This window comes from Phascolarctos cinereus, unplaced genomic scaffold (assembly GCF_003287225.1).
Source record: "Phascolarctos cinereus isolate Bilbo 61053 unplaced genomic scaffold, phaCin_HiC Scaffold_2;HRSCAF=192, whole genome shotgun sequence".
Classification (NCBI taxonomy): Eukaryota; Metazoa; Chordata; class Mammalia; order Diprotodontia; family Phascolarctidae; genus Phascolarctos; species Phascolarctos cinereus.
Genome location: NW_027555625.1, coordinates 281,561,143 through 281,581,497, shown reverse-complemented (window position 1 = coordinate 281,581,497; position 20,355 = coordinate 281,561,143). Strand labels below are relative to the sequence as shown.

The following is a 20,355-nucleotide window of genomic DNA, read 5'->3' as shown; positions in this document are numbered from 1 at the left end:
CCCCCCACCTGATAAATGGTCGCACCTTAAGCAGTGGAAATGGAGCACAGGACTGATGTGGGGAGGTGGAATAGAGGGGTGGGGCAGGACCCCAGAGGCGATAGAAAGACTGCAGAAACTGGCCATGTTTAGAGGTTCTCCATCGCCAATGGCCATCTGGCCCTCATTGGGATCCATCAGAAGAAACCTCAGAGCTCATCCCTCATTTTACAGATAAAGAAATCAAGAAAGGAAAGAAAGGTTAAGTGACTTGTGTTAGGTCATAGTAAGTGGCAGAATCTGGATTTGAACCCATGTCCTCTGCAAATTTTGTCACCTTTCCTCTAATTCTATGCTATGTCTAAGGAAGTTAAACCTACAGCGCACAAAATCCAAAGTCCTACAGAGGTGGCTTGTGGATTATATCTATTACTGTTTCAGTCATTCCTTTTTCATATTAGTAGTTGCTGTCTTTGGTCTTAGAGGAGTTCTGAATCCTTTACTCTTTGGGTGGGATGGTCCCCCTGTAGTTTCTTTGCTCAGGAATTGGTAGGAGTGATTGGATGGGTTAGTTCATACAAAGGGACCCCAAAAGGTACCCTTCTTTGCTAATCAGTGTTTATTGATTGGCTGACCACTGTGCGGGGTAGGCTGCTGTTCTCCTATTTCTCTTTATCCCTTGGCCTTCTCTTTCAGTACCGAACCATGCCCATCCCCAAGGTCCGTCATTACTTTGCCTGTGCTGGCCTCGTCTTCTTTTGTCTCTTGCTCATCCACACCTTAGTGATACCCAAGTAAGTTCGGGTGCTGTGAGGATCCTGGAACCCTAGAATGGGCAGAGCTAGAAGGGGTCTTAGAAGTCATCAGATCCAGTCACTTAATTTTATAGAGGAAGAAGCCAAGAACCTATAAGAAAGAGGAAAGAGCTTGGCCAGAGTCCCAGTGGGTGGTGGGCCTTGGCTAGAACTTGGGTCTCCTGACTTGTAGGCCAATACTCCAATCTCATCTCTGGCTATGCCTATCTTAGACTCCCAGGGGAGCATGGGAGTACCCATAGGGCCTGGAGTTAGGTGTGAAACCCCATGAGGCCTCCCAAAAATAAAAAAGTAAAACCAAGTTATTTCGGGCCAGAGGGTTCTGGCCGTGCCTTATGAGAAGGCTGTGGGGTAGAGTTGGGGGCTGGGACGTTTTGTGGGCTTGACCAGAAAGAAAAGTGTTACGGACACAAAGTCACCCATATATTTTGGAGGAATAATGTGTATTATTTGCATGTCTCATGTCTGAGTTATAAATGCTTCTCGTTGCTTGGACTTGGGGAGGGAGAGGCTAGCCTGAGAGAACAGATGGAAGCGGCCTTGTCTGTCTCTCAATATCAGCCTCAGGGTTCAGGCTCTCTCGGGTCGCCCAGGGGTACCCCAGCAACATGTTTGTGTCTTTGGCTTTAGGACTGCCAAAATGGGAATCTCCTTTGGAATTGTGGCCTGTGTGATACTGATGGCCTTGGGGGCATGTTTTGCTGATGATTTCCTGGTGAGTGTCTGAATCCTTCCTGCTAAATTCTTTCTATGTGGTTCCTTCCTTTGGGTGCTGACTGACTGGCTCTGGGTGGCGCAGTCCAACACTGTGGCATCGTGGTTGTCCATGTGCTGAGGGTTTGTGCTGATGTGGTCTGGGGCTCAGAGGAAAGAACAGGGCTCCATTCAGTGCCCCTTCCTGCAGGCTGGTGCTGGGCGTGGGTTGAACAGTCCTCCTGCCCCTCCCTCTGTCCTGGATGTACTACTTCCTCAGGGACATGCATCAGGAGGCACTTTTGTCCTGAGCCTTCCCTGCCTTCCCAAAGTAGCTCTGACCTTCCTTCCCTCCAAGAAGCTTTCTCTGATTAACTCCACTCTACACTACTCAGGTTGAATAGAGTGCTGGATTTGGAGTCAGGAAGACCTGAGTTCAAATCCTTACTCTGACCTTAATAGCTGTGTTGACACTGGGCCAAGTCATTCAATTTCTCTGTGCCTCAGTTTCCTCTTCTGTAAAATGAAGGGACTTGACTTGACCTCTAAGGTCTCTTCCAGGTCTAAGTCTGTGATTCTTTCCATAGTCGTGGCTTTTCTGTGCATACATCCTTTCTCTTAGCCCAGTGCCAGGCACGCCTTAAGTGTTTAACAAATGCTTGTCGAGCTGACTCTTCAAAAAGATGAAAACCAGGGTGGGAAGCTATAGCTTTTCTTATAGGCTCCCTGAGGGGAGGGGTTATCTCTACCTGGAGGCTCCCTGAGGGCAGAAACTCTTCCTTCCTCTTTCTCTCTCCCAGTCTCCTGCCTAATCTAGGCTTCTCTGCTAACCACCTCCCCACTCCCCCCATTGGGGATGTTCCATGTTTGATGGCTTTGGGTGACTCCCCCTTTGCTCATGTCTCAGAAGTGCTGCCCGGAGCAGTCATGCCTGTGTGCCCTCAGGACCATCTCTGAGAAGGTGGAGACAGAGCCGCTGTTGAGACTATCCTTGGCTGTCCTGACCGTCGGCAGCCTGCTGACTGTGGCCATTGTGAATCTGGTAGGTCTTGTCTGCTCTGTCCATCTCTGGAGGCATCTAGAGTCTCTGTCTAGCACCTTACTCCCATGCCTGATGCCCAGAGCTTCCCTTCCCAGTGACAGCAATGTCTCCATGTATGTGTCCTGGGAATATAGCAGTCCTGGGACCTGCTTGTGGCCAGATGACCCTAAATCTGGAAGCCAGAGTCTGCTTCTCTAGAGGACATCCTACCTTGTGGGGCTGTGGGCTGAGGTTTCCAGAGGCTCAGGCTGCTTCTGTTCCTCAGGGAAGGGTCAGCAAAGGTAAGAGCAGGTTTCCTCCCTTCTGTGTTGCCCCTGGACACACGCTTTGGCAGAAGGGTGCCAGAGCAGCTCAGACTGGCTCCTGAGAACTCATTGAAGTTTCAGTCTTAGCATTCTCATTTACACCTACAAGTCAGGGCTTTATTTATATATTTATTTATAGATTATTTTGTTCATTTTCTAGACTTCAGAAAGCGGTGGGGAAAATGCTAATAATGCAAATTAAACTTAAAAGTATGTTCTGTGTACATTTCTTCCCCCACCCCCATCTCATCAGTAGTTAAATATCCCCCAAGACACCCCTGCTACTATGGCTCATAGGGACGTTCTTAGACCCATAGAATGTAAAAACAGAAAGTAGAATGTCAGAGCTTCAGGGGACCTCAGAATATAGGATGTTAGAGACCATCTTGTCCAACCTCATTTTATTTTATTTTTTTTGGCAAGGCAATTGGGGTTAAGTGATTTGCCCAGAGTCATACAGCTAGTAAGTGTTATATGTCTGAGGCCAGATTTGAACTCAGGTCCTCCTGACAACACGGCCAGTGCTCTATCCACTGCACTACCTAGCTGCCCCTCAACCTCATTATTTTAAAGAGGAAACTGAGACCCAGAGAGAGGGAGTGACTTGTTTTAGGTGATATAGTGAAAAAATGGGAAACCCTGGGTTTAGAATGTAGAGGTCTTGAGTCCATGGTCCAGGAAGGGGCCTTTTCGCTATGCCAGTCTGATTTTAAGTTCGCAGTGAGAGTTAAGGAAGGAATAATGCATTAGGATCTATAGTCCTGGCCTTTGTGGTATGAGCAGGAACCAGAAGTAGGACCAGTCTAAGGCCCCACAAGGGATTCTGTCCTAAAGCATTGCTCTCTTCCACAGTTACTGACACCACCCGGGGAACTCTGTGCGAACTTCACTGAGCTGAGCCGTGGGAACATCACCAATAGTCAGTGTCCCGTCCCTCTGGTGAGTAGCGATTGGGTCATGGACCCCGGATGGGGATCAGGATCCCATATTTCCCAGCTGAACACCCCATGGCTCAGTCTTCTGGCTCCTTCAGCTGCCTTTCGATATTTTTGGCCAAGTACAATCAGCTCTCACTCATAGGACAAAAGCAGAATGTACAGACATGGATAATTAAAAACAGTTTTGATAATACCAGCATTGGTGAACAGTTCCTAGGACATAAAACATTGGAGCTGTAAGGGACCCTAGAGACCACGTAGGTCAGTTTCCTCATTTTATAAAGGAGGAAACTGAGGTCTGGGGAGAGGAATTGTTTTGCCTGTGGTCACGCAGCTACTTGCTGACAAAATTAGGGTTAGTCCGATACAATACTTTACTTCCCCTTCACAACCAGACTTCTAGAAAAAGCTGATTAGATTCACTGCTTCCATTTCCTCACTGTTTGCCTCTCCACCCCCTTGCAATTTTATCGGAAACTGCAGTCTCCACGGTGAACGATCATTTCAGTTGCTAAGCCCAATAGGCAGCTAGATGTCAGGGTACGTAGAGTGCTTGCTGTCCGTTGGAGTCAGGAAGACCTGAGTTCATGTCTGGCCTCAGACACTAGCTGTGGGCTAGTGTGCTGGCCAAGTCACTTAACTGCTGTCTGCCTCAGTTTTCTCAACTGTAAAATGGAGATGGTAACAGCACGTACTTTGCAAGGTTGTTGTGAGAATCAAATGAGATACCCGTAAAGCATTTAGCGCAGAGTCTGGTGCCTCGTCGTCATTTAATAAATGCTTATTCCCCTCCCTTGCCCTTTTCTCAGTCCTTACCCTTCTTGAGGTCTCTTTAACTTTTGGCGGTATTGACCGTCACTCTCTCCTCCTGGATACTCTTTCTGCTGGCTGTCATGATGCTGCTCTCCTGGATTTCACCTCCCGCCTAGGTGACTGTTCCTTCTCATTCTTCTTTGCTGGATTACATCATCTCTCACCCCTCAGCTGTGCTAGGTGGCCCCCAAGGCTCTGTCCTGGGCCCCCAGTGAGGGGGAGGATATTTTCCATCCTATGGCACCTTCCAGCATCTGTCATCTATTCAATTCATTCCCTCTCCTAGCCCTGAATTTCCACTCTTATTCACCCCCACCTCACACTCTGTTCAAAATGAACTGCCTGGTCTGAGTACCCAGGTGTCCCGTGGGGTGCCGGATCAGTGTAGGCGCAGCTGTGAGGGGATCAGCAGTCGCTGTTCTACTCCTGTAGGCTACTCCCTGCCTCCATAGTAAACTCAGCCCTGGCCTTGCAGCCGCTCTCCTCCTCTGCCTTGAACCTCCACTGTGTCCTCTGAGAACCTTCCTGCATTGTACTGGAAAGAGCTCAGGATTTGGTCAGAAGACCTGAGTTTGAATTCACTTGCCCTCTCCATCCCTCAGCTTCCTCAGCTGTCCATGAGTGGGTCAGACCAGCCACCCTCCAGGGTTTTAGATTGATTATCCTGTGATGCCATTGGAAGGTTTCTTCCATCTGCTGGTGCATCTCTAAAGCAGCCCATTCCTCGTAAAGGCTGGTGGCTTCTCTCCCACGGGGCCAGGAGGAGGGCTGGGGCATCCTCCATGCTCCCCAGGCCGATTCCAGATCCTTCCTCAGCTCCCATCACTCGGCAGTCACCTCCTCCTTTTGGTTCACTCTGTCCTGACCTGATTTTCATTTTCTCATAACTGTTATCTGTGGATCAATTTTCCTTCCCCAGTAGGTTCAGTACCTCACTCGCCATCTTCTTTTCCAATGTCCCTAGCCTCCCATTCCTCAACATTCCCAACTCTCATTACCCCTGCTTCCCGTCTATTGCAACCAGGCCCTGGAATAGATGGTGCCTGTGGCTTCGTCCTGCTCCTTCCTGAGTCCTTGTGACCTGTGAGATGGAATAGCAGAGGGAACAAACCAGTACTGGACCTGAGGTTTCAGTGCTTCGACATCCCTGTTGTGCTGCGTTCCCTACCCGCCTCTCCACCCCGCCCAGGCTCGGCTGACGTAGTCCTGGTGCTGGGGTTTTAAGTTTCCCTTCTGCCTCAGTCATCCTCCTCTACCCTTCCTCCCCTTCAGTTCAATTCTTGTTGATTTGGCCTCCCTAACATCTCTAGCATCTTTCCTTTTTTCCACACCCCTCCCCCATCCCTCCTTGTCCCCTGCCCTCAACACCTCTCACCTGGCCTGTTGCTGCAGCCTCCCAGTTAAATTCCCAGCTGCCACTCTCTCCTCTCCCCAACCCATCCTCCACCAGTTGGCCAAAATAACCTTGCTATGGCACAAGTGTGACCTTGTCTCTCCCCAGCTCAAGAACCTTCAGTGGCTCTCTGTTAACTCTAGGATAGAATATCAGTTCTTCTCCTTGGCGTTTTAAAGACCTTCACAGTGTGGCCCTTGCCTCACTTTACACAGTTCGCTTTCTAGTCAGTCTGACCTGTTTGCTTTTCTTGGACATGGCCTTCCATCTTTTGTTTCTGTGACTTGTTATGGACTCTCTCCCCCATGCCTAGCACACATCGCACCTCTTGGGATCCTTCTTCAAGGCTCAGCTCAGGTCTCTTCCTACAGGCAGCCTTTCTTGATTTTCCCCTTTTGTTTATGCTCTGCCCTTCCCTAAATTATCTTTGTCTACCTGTTGCATTTTGCATCCCTCCCCCCTCTTTGTTTTGTCTTTGCATTCCCAGTTAATAAAATTCTTTGTACATAGTAGGCATTTAAGGAGCGTTTGCTGAATTGAAATCACAGGTCCTCTAGAAGAGACCACATTCACTATCTAGACAAATCAAAGAGAGATAGACATTGGAACTGGCCCTAATAAGCTGGGGGTGGGGTGGGGAGAAGATTTGTCCCAAGATGGTGGAGAGTTCTGAGCACACTGTATCTGAGAGCAGCCTCCGGCAGCCCTGCCCCTGAGCCCTCCTTTCCTCTCCTAGTACTATGCCTACAGCTGTATCCTGGCCTTCATCGCCTGCTCCATGTTCCTCCGGATGAGCCTGGAGCTGAAGGTGGTGATGCTGACGGCCTCTGTCATCGTCTATCTCATCATCTTCAACACTGACTCAGTTCTGGTTTGGAGCGAATTCCTAGGCACAGATCGGGACAGGCTCAGTAACTTCACTCTGAACAACACGTCACAAAGTTCATCCAGGTTTGAAAAAGTTCCCTTTCTTGGCTTCTTTCGATCTATGTATGGGCACATGTGGTGTGTCTAAGACCTCAAAGGCCTTTTATTTGAGGTGATTTTTTTTTTCAGCATTTACCTGGATTTTTAAAAATCCTTTCTTCTTTTAAGGAAGCTTTTATTTTTAAAAGCATCACCTACATTTGGGGATAGCCTATTTTTGGACCAGTATAGTGATTAATAACACAAATTGTTATTCATACATTTGTATAATCGTTTCTGCTTTTAAAAGCACAGTCTCACTTGGGTGTGAAATTCTATAAGGTGGTGAGTGGCATTTTCCCCATTTTATGCATGAGGAAACTGAAGCACAAGGGAATAAGGGATTTACCCCAAATTATCCAAATTGCAAAGTTTAAAACTTGAGAGGGCCTTAGGGAACATGTAGTCCAACCTAGGCAATTGGAGCCGACAGAGGGGAGGTTATTTGCCAGTGTTTGCAGAGCTGAAACTTGAATCCAGAATTGATTCTAATGCTGCCTCCCCCAGCTAGTAAGTGGCAGAGATAGGATGGGTTTCCTGACTTCCCAGTCTGGCACTCAGACCTGTGGAGTGTTTTAAGTTTCTTCCTGGGTTCTGGTGGAGTCCCAGTCTTTCCAGAGGCCTTCACGTCCATCCTCTTGCCCTTTGGTGGGGCTGCAGGGGCTCCCCTTGACCCAAATAGATTTGGAGGAGTGAGCGAGGGAGTGGAGGTGCTGATATTCCTACTTCCAGCCTAGGCCAGGGAGGGCATCTTGGTAGCCACCACTATGCCTTCTGGGGCCCCAGGGCCTTCTGGTACTCTGCTGGGTTCCTGCTTTCCAGGGGAATTGGTGAATGGCAGTAGTAGTGGGCTACATATCAGTTCTTGGGAAAACACCACTTATGTCTGTCATGCTAGATACATGCATCCAGGCCAGATTTGGGAATGAGGTACCCATGGGGTTGGCCTTCAGAGGATTCCCTGGGACTGGCTCTGTAGCTCTTGGGGGAGGAGGCTTTGACCTCCTAAGGGCTAAAACCTAAACCAGGCTGAATGTATGTGGGTCAGGGATTGTTGAACTTGAAATTGAGCTGTTATCAACATTAAGCTTGTGTGTCTCTGAGTAAATAGAAAGAATGTGGGATTTGGCGGGGTTGGGAGACTTGGGTTTGAATCCCAACTCTGACAATGTCCTGGTGACTTTGGATAATCATTCTGCTGAGTCTCACTTTTCCCTATCTATAAAATGGGAAGAACACATTTGTGGATTTTTGTTCTTTAAAGCACTAGATGAATGTGATAAATGTGTAAATTATCTGTTTTGCAATTTGGCTGGCTTTGTGTGTGTCTATCTCTGGTGGTGGGGGATTCTGTGAATATTTATAAAGCACATCAGAACTTTTCTGTGGAGTTATACACACACACACACATACACCCCCCCCACCCCTCCCTAACCCAGCCCTGTTTTTTTTTTTAGCATAGCTTAGAGGCCTTATAGTTCTTATTTTACATATGAGGAAACGGAAGGAGTAAACATGAGTTGTCTGGGGCTATATATGGGGGCAGCTAGGTGGCCCAATAGATAGAGTGCCAGGCCTGGACTCAAGAAGACCTGAGTTCAAATCTAGCCTCCGATATTTACTAGCTGTGTGATTCTGGGCAAGTCACTTAACTACTTTGTGCCTCAGTTTCTTTAACTGTAAAATGGAATTGTTGTGAGGATCATATGAAATAATAGTGCCTACTATGTGGCAGGCGCTTAATGAATATCTGTTTCCTTCTTTCTGTCCTATATCCAGTGGCTCAACTTCACGATTCATGAAAGATCCAAAAACAATGATCAATTTTTACCTGATCCTGTTTTATTTTACCCTTATCCTGCTGTCAAAACAGGTACAGTTTGCAAAGCCCCAGGATGCATCAATGTCCCTTATCCCTCTCCCCCACCCCAGAATTGCTGGGGCTTGTTACCTCAGATTTGGAATACAAAAGGGGAGACTCCAGTAGTGGGGAGGGGGGCTTGCAGGACAGCCCTAGCCAATTGTTGGTGACAAAGTGCTGGTATGTTTGACATCTGGAGATGTGTGTGTATGCCTTGTGGGGTAGCCATATTCTTTTAAACATTTAGAAAGGGTATTGGTGGCTCAGTAGCGCCTTCTCTCCCATCCTTTTTCTGTCCCAGTTTCTCATGTGAATGTGACTGTCTGTGGCCTTTATTCCCCATCAGATGGGTGGTGGGGACATCTTTTGAGGAGGGACACTGTCTTCTCAGACTGGGGACTCTCTGTGGGCAGGGACTCACTTCTCACCCTGCATCAGAGTAAGCGCTCCCCAGGTTCCCTGAGGGCGGAATGGTCTTCTCTCCCCACCTCCCTGTGATCCTGGGGTGGAGTACATTGAACCCAAAGGTGATGTTTCCTGGGCCTTTCTGCAGATCGATTATTACTACCGCCTGGACTACTTGTGGAAGAACAAATTTAAGAAGGAACAGGAAGAGTTTGAAACCATGAAGAATGTGAACCATCTGCTGTTGGAGAATGTCCTTCCTACCCACGTGGCCGAGCACTTCATTGGGGACAAGCTCACTGAGGTACGGGCCAGGGAGAGGCAGGCAGCAGTTACCTGGTGGCGAATTACAGATTTGTTGTGGGGGGTTTTCTGAGACGGTTTTGCTCTGACAGTGGTGGTCCACAAGCTGCAGGACCAGGCTGGAGCTGCTCATTTTCCCAAGTGTACCCACCCAAATCCCACTTCTGTCAGTCAGAGGAGCCTTTTGTCCAGTATGGAGGAACCTTGTGGCCCTGTCTTTTTTCCTGAGCCCCAGTGACACCCAAGAGGCTGAAAAGTGATGGGAGGGAGCTGCCAGCTTCCCTGTTTCTCCAAGTGATGATCTTTCTGGGAAGCCTGGCTGGAAGGGCCATACTTCAGATGTCCCGGGTTACAGGCCACAGGAAGGCTTTGACACGGGATAGATATAGGCAGTGGACCTGGGATTTCACTGGCATAAATAATCCTTCCAGGTGAGGAGACTCCCTCTGCCAGTGCAGGGAGGCACCTTCTCTGAAACTTTTAGTCAGAGAGAATTGCGTGGAGCACTGAGAGGTTCAGTCATATGCCCAAGATCACCCAGCCAGTGTGTGTCAGAAGCAGGGCTGGCTTCAAGGCCTGCACTCTATCCACTCCACCACAAAGAGGAAAATAAAAGCTCTCCTTTCAGAACATGGTACTTGTAGGAAGAGAGCTGCCATCATCATCATCATCATCATTGCCATTTCTGCTAAGAATAGCTGACATTTCTGCACTACCTTAAGGTTTACAAAGTACTTTCCTTGCCAAAAAAAAAAAAGAAAGGAAGAAAAAGAAGTTTTGTGGTGTTGCTAGAGCAGATATTACCATCTTCATTTTAAGCATGAGGATCCCAGACTCACGAAGATGATACAATTTTCCTAGAGTCTCCCAGCTAACAAAGGGGTTTAAACTGCAGTCTTTGGGCCCCAAGAGCAGAGCTCTTCCTCCTGGTCCCAGGACACCCACCCCAAACAGCTGCCTCACCTGCTGCCAGATGGTAGTGTTACCTTGGGATTCCTCTGTGCCCACCGCAGGGGGTTTCACATGGTGCTTAATAATCACAATACCAATGAGAACAAAAGTGCCTGAGACTTGTAACTGTGACCGATGCTTTACATTTTCTTCTTTGATCCTTACTGTAACCATATGAGGTAAGCAGAGCCAGTGTTCCCGTTTTACAGATGAGCAAACAGAGGCAGAAGGAGCTTTATGATCATTACTTAAGTTGGAAAAAAACTGGGCCCTAGTTCTCAGGCCAGAGCTCCTTCCACTGCATCTCCTTGTTTTCCAGAGAAGGCGCCTGATAGTCTGATGCATGCAGGCCTGGAGAGGTCTCCTGTGTCCCAGTGTCCTCCTGGGGTTGGGTCTTGGGCAGGCTCTGTGGGCGGGCGGATGGGAGGTAGGAAGTAAAATTTCCCTCTTGCTGCCCTCAGGACTGGTACCATCAATCTTACGACTGCGTTTGTGTCATGTTTGCATCCGTGCCTGATTTCAAAGTGTTCTACACGGAGTGTGACGTCAACAAAGAGGGACTGGAGTGTTTGAGGCTGCTAAATGAGATCATCGCTGACTTTGATGAGGTACCACTGAGGCTGTGGAGGCCAGGGGACTGTGCTCACAGTGCGGGGCAGTGGGGGGGAGGAGTAGAGGCACATGTCACCCCCCACGGGCTATCGCCAAACAGATTAATGTTTGCTTTGGGACATACTGGATGAAATATTTGTGTGCTGTATTAATACTTTCAGGTTCCTTTCCTAATTCCACTTGGCTCAGGTTGCTGTTAAAAGGTACCTTGCTGGGGCAGCGAGGTGGCACAGTGGATAGAGCTCTGCCTTGGAGTCAGGAGGACCTGAGTTCAAATCTGGCCTCAGGCACTTGACACTTACTAGCTGTGTGACTCTGGGCAAGTCACTTAACCCCAATTGCCTCACCAAAAAAAAACTAAAAAAAAAGGCACCTTGCCAGGATATACATTAACAGTGGAGAGAAGGGGCCAAGACAAATGCTTGGGTGCTTAAGGAGGATGGGGGTGGGAATCAGCTTAGTGTTTGCCATTATAAGAGCCATATCCATTTCTTTAGCCTGTTTATTGTCGTTGTTGAATCATGTCCTACTCTGTGACCCCATTTGGGGTTTTCTTTTAATGGAGTGGTCTGCCATTTCTTTCTCCAGTTCATTTGACAGATGAGGAAACGGAGGCAAATAGGGTTAAGTGACTTGCCCAGGTTCACAAAGCTAGTAAGTGTGTGAGGCCACATTTGAATTCAGGATGAATCTTCCTGACTGCAGGCCTGGTGATCTATGCCATATGGTGCCACCTAGTGGCCTTAGCCCTGTATGGTTTACGAAACACTACCACAGCCCTATTTTTGTGCTCATTCTACAGAGGTGGAAATTGAGGCTTAGCTGCGTTGTAGAGGGAAGGACACTGGCTTGCTAATCAGAAGACCTGGGTTTGAATCCCAGCGCTACCACTAACTCTCCAATTCGGACAAATACGTGGCCTTCCGTTAAATCTCAGTTTCCTAATTTGTAAAAAGAGTGGAATTGCCTAGATGATTCTTAAAGTTACTTCCAGACTGAATATGCTACAATTCTGTAATGATGTTATTCTCAAGGCCTCCAATAATCATATCACATGTCTACAGAATATTTCATAAATGACAAAAACAAGACCCAGGCAGGGAAAATCACTCTCCCAGAATTATACCACTGGTGACTCGAGGAGAGTTTACAGCTTTACAGTTAATGCCTGGCAGATGTTATCGTGGTAATACACATCTTCCCTTCTCTTTTCAGAGTTTCGAATGTTTGACAGTAATATTTTCTTTGGAGAGTGGGAGCAGCAGGGGTGGTCTTCCCCATTGGCAAAACTGAGTTCCAGAGTGGGGAGAAGACTGAGTGAGGCCAGGGTTCCCTATGCTCTTTTTCCTTAAGTTATATTTTTTCATTAAAACTGAAATAGCGAGGTGAGAATGGGGATGGGGTCCAAAATTGCTTTTTCATAAGGGAGGGATCTGAGTTATTTAGTGGAATTTCAGTTGGGAAGGCATGAGCCCCAGTGATGCTCATGGACAGCTTTCTGAAGATGGAGCATGGATGGGGCCAGTTTCCCACTAGGGAAGAGTCTTTGACATTCTTCTTTCCTTCCTTCCTACAGCTCCTGCTAAAGCCCAAATTCAGTGGGGTGGAGAAGATTAAGACTATTGGTAGCACCTACATGGCAGCTGCTGGGCTCAGCCTCACCCCTGGACAGGAAAATAACCAGGTATAGCCCCAAACTATCAAAAGTATAATAATTTAAAATAGGTTATTTGAATTATAAACAATAATAATAAGTGAGGTTAATTATAGAATTGTAAACCCAAAATTATATATATATTTTTTTTATAAAAGGAAGCCATATATATGAATTTCAGCAAAATTGTAATAGCATTTAAATTCTTTTTCTTTCTGGCCTTTTTCTCCTATGTCTGTCAGATTTCTTTCTTTCTTTCTTTTTCTTTCTTTCTTTCTTTCTTCTTTCTTCTTTCTTTCTTTCTTTCTTTCTTTCTTTCTTTCTTTCTGTTTCTCATTTTTTTTAATAGTCTTGGTATGATAATAACTCCCATTTCTCAATGCTTACAAAACCATTTCCTTACAACAACACTGTGAAGGAATACAGGCATAATTATTCCCATTTTGCTGATGAGGAAATAGGAGCTTAGAGAGATTGTGATTTGCATATGGTCATATAAACAGTTCGTAGGCAGGTGCTATTGTTGCTGCTTAACAATTCTGTGACCTTGGATGAGTCACTTGAGTTTTTTGGGCCTCAGTTTCTTCACGTGTAGAATGAAGTGAATATTTTATGGTCGTCAGTGCTGAAGTGGGTATTTGAATTTAGGTTTTCTGACTCCTACCTTTCTGTGCTGCTGTTCTGATTGTAACTTCCTTCATTCTGTAACATTTCTTTGTATTTTTAATATTTGTGATTTTTAAATGGTTCAGTAACATCCCAATGCATTGATACATCACAATCCATTCAGCCTTTCTCTAGTCCCTGAACCTTTAGGTTGTTGAAGTAGAGTGGGCAGGGCAGGGAGTGGGGACCCTTACCCTGTTGGCTGGCGTCCAGCAAGGGAGACAGTGGCAAAAATCTGAGTACTTTGGGCTTATCTCTTGGGTAATGCCTAATAGGTGTTGGGTAGGTCATCATCCTACCTGGCTAGATGACTTCAAAGTGGGGAGCCTTTTCCTGTCTCTATCTGCTTTCTGGGGCAGCATGGGCAGGGGCAGAATCAGGAGACAAAGCTCCCCACAGCGCTTCAGGACCAGACATGGCACCCTAATCCTTGTCTCCTATTCCTGCTTGCCACCTCCCCCAGAAAACTCACCTGCCCCAGCTATACCATGCCTCAGCCTCCACTTGGTTTCCAGGAAAGTCTTCATTTAAGGTATTAAGTGGATGTGCATAGGAGCAAAGAAGGCAGTGCTGTGGGTAGTGAAGAAGGATAAAGAGCATTTGACAAGCACTTTTCCGGGGTCACATAAGCTCTAAAAGTATATGCCTTTGTCAGGATCAGGAGCGCCAGCATGCCCACATAGGCATCATGGTGGAATACAGCATTGCCCTGATGAACAAGCTGGATGGCATCAACAGACACTCCTTCAACACCTTTCGCCTCCGGGTTGGTGAGTTCACCTAAGGGGAGTCAAGGGATCCTGGTGGAAAGAGGCAGGGGACGTGGAGGGGGTGACTTTATATGGCCATGTAGTACATCCCACCAGCTTGCTTCCAGGAAGACCTACTTTTACATATTATTAGAGGTAGAAAGCCACCTCTTAATTTCTTTCTCTAAAATTCCCAGGTGTTTTCTTTCATGATAATATTCCAAGGGCTGGGAAGTTCTTCTGAATGTCTAAATGAAGCCATATTTTTATTTCATCTGGGATTTTAGTCAATTTTTATTATTTTTATTTTTATTTTTTGCATATTTTATTAATTTATTTTGATTTATCAACAATCACTTCCATATGCTTTTGAGTTTAAAATTTTTCTCCCCCTTCTTCCCCACCACCCTCCCCAAGACGGTGCACAATGTGATATAGACTATACATTTACATTCCTATTAAACATATTTTCACGTTAGTGAAGTTGTAAGAAAAATTAAAACCAATAGGAGGAATCACCAGAAAGAGGAAACAAAACTCAACAGAAGAGAAAAAAAAGATAGCGATTCAACTTTCACAGTTATGATTACTATCTGTGTCTTTTTCTCCATCCTTTTTTCCCACTTGTTTATGCTTTTCTTTCTCCTCTCTCCCTTCCCCCCATCACCAGTACTTTGCTTTTCTTTCTCCTTTTTCCTTCCCCCCCCCTTCACTAGTGTTTTGCTTTTGACCACTGCCTCCTTCAGTCCCTTCCCCCTTTTATTATTCCTTTCCCTTTTCTTCCTCTTTAGTCTTACTGCTGCTTCCCTCCCGTCTTCCCCCCCCTTTTCTTTCCCCTTTTCCCTCCTACTGCCTATAGGGCAAGTTAGATTTCTATACCTAACTGATTATATTATGCCCTTCTTGAGCTAAATCTGATGAGAGCAAGGTTCAAACAATGCTCACCCCCCTCCCTTCTTTCCCTCTGCTGTAATAGGATTTTCTGTCTTTTCCTGTAATGTAATCTACCCTTGTCTGCCTCCTCCTTTCTCAGTAAGATCAGACTAATCCACTTACTTGGATCTGTTTAACCCACTTGATTAGACTTTTTTTTTATCATTACATCAAAGTCAACTAATATCCACCCCTTTATGTATACTCCTTTAACATGGTGTAATAACAACACAGTTCTCAAGAGTTGCAAGTGTCATCTTCCCTTGTAGGGATGTAAACAGTCCACCTTATTAACAACATTTTGTATCTTTCTGTCTCATTTACCTTTTTATGTCTTTCTTGAATCTTGTACTTGAAGATCAAATTTTTTGTTGAGCTCTGGTCTTTTTATCAGGAAGGTTTGGAAGTCTCCTATTTCATTGAATATCCATCTCCTCCCTTGAAAAATCATGCTCATTTTTGCAGGGTAGTTGATCCTTGGCTGCATTCCAAGCTCCTTTGCCTTACAGAATATCATGTTCCACGCCCTGCGGTCTTTTAATGTAGAAGCTGCAAGGTCCTGTGTAATCCTGACTGTGGTTCCATGATATTTAAATTGTTTCTTTCTGGCTGCTTGCAGCACCTTCTCTTTCATCTGGTAATTTTGGAATTTTGCTATTATATTCCTTGGTTGTCAATTTGGGATCTCTTTCAGGTGGTGAGCAGTGTATTCTTTCTATGGTTATTTTACCTTCTGGTTCTAGGACTTCAGGGCAGTTTTCCTTTATGATTTCCTGAAAGATACTGTCCAGGCTCTTTTTTTCATCATGATTTTCAGGTAGTCCAATGATTTTTAAATTGTCTCTCCTGAGTCGATTTTCCAGGTCGGTTGTTTTACCGATGAGGTATTTTATGTTTTCATCCAATTTTTTCATTTTTTTGTTTCTGTTTGACTGATTCTTGCTTCTCATAGAGTCATTAGTTTCCATTTGTCCAATTCTAGTTTTTAACAGATTTTTTCTTCTGTTAGTTTTGTACTTCCTTCTTCAATTGGCCAATTGTTTTTAGGGATTTGTTTTCTTCAGTGTACTCTCTGTTAGTTTGTCCTTCCTCTTCAATTGGCCAATTGTGTTTTTTAGGGACTTGTTTTCTTCAGTGTATTTTTTTCCAATTGGCCAATTGTATTTTTAAGGACTCTTCTACCTCTCATTTGACTTTTAAAATCCTTCTTGAGCTCTTCTAAGAAGGCTTTTTGGGCTTCTGACCAGTTCATATTTCCTTTTGACTTTGTAGATGTGGGTTTGTTGACAATGTTGTCCTCTTCAGAATTTCTGTCTTGATCTTCACTCTTCTCATAATATGAATCTATGGTACATTTCTTTTTACTCATGGTGTTTCTTTATTCCCTGGCCTTTAAAGAGATTGAGCTCTCCTGCTGGGGAACAGAGGGCACTGACCCAAGCTTCTTGTGTTGGGAGCCTAGGTCTTGGTCACTGGCTTTGTGTGCTGGGGCCTCTTATGTTGGCAATTGGAGGCTGTAGGTTTCTGGCAGCTTACCTCATGTTGGGCTGGAATCAGCAAGGCTGGAACTTTCAGGCAGTTCTAGGTTGCCTGCTTTTCCTTTTCTTTAGCTTTCTTCAGCTCCTTTTAGATGGGTGCTGCAGGGTGTTTATCTGCCTGGGGGCTCTTGCACTGTTGTCTCCCTCGTTTCTGCTAATGCACTGGGAGATTCCATTGCGGTAGATTGCCAAGGCTCCTGGTGGTTTTCTGAGCTGGTTTCCACCAGTTCCCTCCCCCCCCCACTGAGGCACTTGGAGGTCCAGGTGTTGGTGTTTGCCTGCTCTACCACCTGAGTTTCAGGATCTCTTCCTGGTTGACAGTTGGAGGTTCTGACAGTTTACCTGTTGTTGGGCTGGAATCAGCAAGGCTTAGACTTTAGGAAGACTTTAGGTTGCTTTCTTCAGCTCTTTTCAGATGAATGCTACAGGGTACTTATCTGCCTGGGGCCTTTTGTAGTGCTGCTTCCCTTATTTTTTCTGAGGCACTGGGAGACCCGTTTGCTGGGCTGCTGCACGGCTGCTCCCCGTCTTTCTTCTAGTTCAGGTGTTCCAGGGTTTTTTTCTGGGGTGATATTTTCTGGGTTTTCAGAGATTGACAGGGGAGAGTGAGAGCAACTACCTTTTTACTCTGCCATCTTGGATCCCGGCAGCAGAACGCCTTAGTCAGTTTTTAAAAATTAATTTTAATTCTATATTGGTCCAATTATAGACAGAAGCTTTTCCCTCCCTTGATTTGTATAAAACTTGACTTTGAACTACCATTGGTATTATTTTTCAGGAGATGACTAAACTTGTCTCCCCCCTACCCCCAAAGAGATCTCATTATTTTAGGTATGTAGACCAGTACAGTATTCTTGGTTTGGAAAATAGATTTTTCTGGTTTCCATCAAGGCTTCCTTTCAGTGAAAGGCTTGCTCCATGTGCTTCTGTCTAGAAGTCCTATAGCTGATCCCTACACTGAACTCAATTCAAATACTTTCTTCAGGCATCAACCACGGGCCTGTCATAGCTGGGGTGATTGGCGCACGAAAACCTCAGTATGATATCTGGGGAAACACAGTCAATGTTGCCAGCCGAATGGAAAGTACTGGAGAACTGGGGAAAATCCAGGTAAAAAAAAAATGAAAGAAATCTTCTAATGAGATTACAGGCAGTTGTGCTGGAAAGAGTCCTGGAGTGGGAGTTTGGAGTCCTGGCTTTGTTACTTTGTGACCCTGGGTAAGGTGCATCCTCATCCTGGACTTGAGGTGGAAAGGCCCTTGGGGAGCATCTAGCTCAATCCTCTCATCTTTATAGAGGAAAGTGAGGTCTCATTGGGCTTTTCCTCCTCTGTAAATTCTGTGGGTTGGACTAATTTAGGATTCTATCCCCTGCCTTCCGATTTGTGCCTGGACTGTCTCCCATGCCTAATCCACAAGCATTTTGTTGTGCCAGAAACTGTACTAGGCTCTGGGAATAGATAACAATGAGATGCTCCCTGCCCTCAAGAAATTTACATTGGGTCAGGAGAGAAAACATGTATGAATATAAGTATATACAAAATAAATATGAGGTTATTTCAGGGATGGAAGGGAATTCCCCATGCTGATGAAATTACAGGTGTACCCTCTTCTCCCATTCCCACCAAATAAATCAATTCCCTAGGGCTTGGCGCAGTGCCTCACACATCATAAGTGCTTAATACATTTTTGTTCAAGGGATAAATGGATGTCTAACATTCAATGGGTCTATGTGTATGTCCACTGAAGGTCCTGCCCTAGTAGTACAGAGAAGAGCCCTGGATTCTCAGAAGCTCCATTAGCAAAGGACAGGATCTAGACCCCTGTAGGCTGCAGAAGATAGGCACAGAGTCACTGTCACGCTGTTTGCTGCCTGAGGAAAGATCCAGAGAGGCTCATGGCCTAAATGTTGGCTGCTGGGTGACAGATTTTTCTGTCCACAGCTGCTCAAAAATACCTTCTGTTCAATGTTGTGAGCTGCATTGATAGAAGCTAATTATGCATGTAATCTCTACTCAGAGATTTATTTCTTCTTTCACAAAGGCAAAGACTGGCTTGTTTTCCTTTGCAGGTTACCGAGGAGACCTGTACCATCCTCCAGAAGCTGGGCTATTCTTGTGAATGCCGGGGACTGATCAATGTCAAAGGCAAAGGAGAGCTAAGAACTTACTTTGTCTGTACTGATACCACTAAGTTCCAAGGGATGGGGCTAAACTGAGGAATTTCACTGGATTGGGAGGTTTAATTACTTTGAGCTTCTTATGCGAGTAAAGGAGAGGATCGATGGGCTCAGCACTTGAAACTTTCTTGACAGGCAGAAAAAGCTATTATCTCCTTGGCTTGGAATTGCTTTAAAGAATTTCCCATCTCTTGGACATGAGACTCTGCTTTTGGCCTAAACCAACTACAGCACTGAGACTTTTAGAAAAAACTCCTGAAGGGTTAGGCCTCAAGGTACCAACAGCATGGGATATCCCAAGCTTCTTGGCATGGTCTTGCTGCGGATCTTGTAGAGCTGTTCCTGGGACGGAAGGCAGGAGTTTGGACTAGAACTGTACCTGGAAGCTGTTACAGCATAGAGTGCCATCTAGTGACTTCATAGCAACAAAAAGACACTATTTGACATAGTCAGATCCTGTGTCTAATGTTGCTTTAAAATGAATTTTCTGTAGGGCTTTGGATGAGCCCCTGACTATGCTCTGGTTACCTACGGGAGGAATCACTTCTGTGAAAGGACTATGGGAATGAACACCAGTTGACTTTCTTAGTAAGTTAACAACAGGGCTAGGCCTCCCAGATAAAACCTTTGTTCCATAGGGAAAAAAAAATAAAAACCCTAAAGGCTTTTTTTTTCATTTCTAGGAGATTTCAAACAATGGAGTGTAAGTGTTTAAAAGGCAACATTACTGCAGATAATTACCAACTGTTCCTACTTGCTGTTCTTCTGTTTCCCCATGTTCCCATGGGTTTGTTCTAAATGGATACATTATTAATGGGACATTTTAAAAGGACTTCTCAGTGCTGGAAAAATTAAGCTTTAAGTCTGTCATCTGTCTTTTTAAACTGACTTAAAAACCCAAGAAGTCAATGCCATGATTTCGTGTTTAGTTTTTGTACTGGGCATTAAATAGGGTCACTTTGGCTCTAAAATCAAATTTTCTCTGCAAGAATTTTCAGTTGGGTTCTCTCAGAAGGTAGAGGTATAGGGAAAAAAAGCCTTTGTTTAGGTGCTAAGTCCTATCCCTCATCTCTCTATTGGATGAATATTATACACATCATGCATCATTAATCTTACATTATAAGTAGGTGAGAAACCATCTGCTTTTAAGCTATGCTGTTACTTTTCAGACCAGAGGAAAGAAGTACATATGTAGCATGGAGAGAGTCGTTCAGCATGAACTTGCAGTAAGAACTTTAAGAGCTACTTGAACCATTGAGCACATAGAAAGGAAGATCCCACAAGTCAAGTAACCCAGGCAGGGGAACCCCCCAACAGGAAATCCTCTCCCATCTTTGTGCAGGTGTGATATCTCATCTAACATTTTCCTTCACAGAAATGCAGACATACTCTTATTCTAAATCAGAGTGACTCTTCATCTCCCTTTGGAAACAAGCCAAGTGTATGAAATATTCTTTTAAGTGTCCTGGCTGTTAAGAACAGCAGTGTGCTTTCATAGGATTGTAGATTTAGAGTTGAAGGTACTTTGGAGGTTATCTAGTCAAATTCCTGCAAATAGCCT

The 20,355-nt window shown here is 45.4% G+C and overlaps 1 protein-coding gene across 8 annotated transcripts in view; it reads left to right on the top strand.

The window, feature by feature from the left end:
• Nucleotides 1-19,770, top strand: part of ADCY7 (adenylate cyclase 7) — a 124,436-nt gene extending 104,666 nt beyond the window's left edge. For all 8 annotated transcript variants that reach the window (XM_020985151.2, XM_020985149.2, XM_078150077.1 and 5 more), the window contains 12 exons: nucleotides 676-773; nucleotides 1,425-1,509; nucleotides 2,395-2,529; nucleotides 3,687-3,773; nucleotides 6,715-6,929; nucleotides 8,724-8,817; nucleotides 9,359-9,514; nucleotides 10,926-11,072; nucleotides 12,653-12,760; nucleotides 14,052-14,166; nucleotides 17,602-17,726; nucleotides 18,687-19,770. In XM_020985151.2, the coding sequence (XP_020840810.1) occupies nucleotides 676-773; nucleotides 1,425-1,509; nucleotides 2,395-2,529; nucleotides 3,687-3,773; nucleotides 6,715-6,929; nucleotides 8,724-8,817; nucleotides 9,359-9,514; nucleotides 10,926-11,072; nucleotides 12,653-12,760; nucleotides 14,052-14,166; nucleotides 17,602-17,726; nucleotides 18,687-18,833 (1,512 nt within the window). In that variant the 3' untranslated portion in view covers nucleotides 18,834-19,770. The remainder of the gene's footprint in view (nucleotides 1-675; nucleotides 774-1,424; nucleotides 1,510-2,394; nucleotides 2,530-3,686; nucleotides 3,774-6,714; nucleotides 6,930-8,723; nucleotides 8,818-9,358; nucleotides 9,515-10,925; nucleotides 11,073-12,652; nucleotides 12,761-14,051; nucleotides 14,167-17,601; nucleotides 17,727-18,686) is intronic.
• The last annotated feature ends 585 nt before the right edge of the window (nucleotides 19,771-20,355 follow it).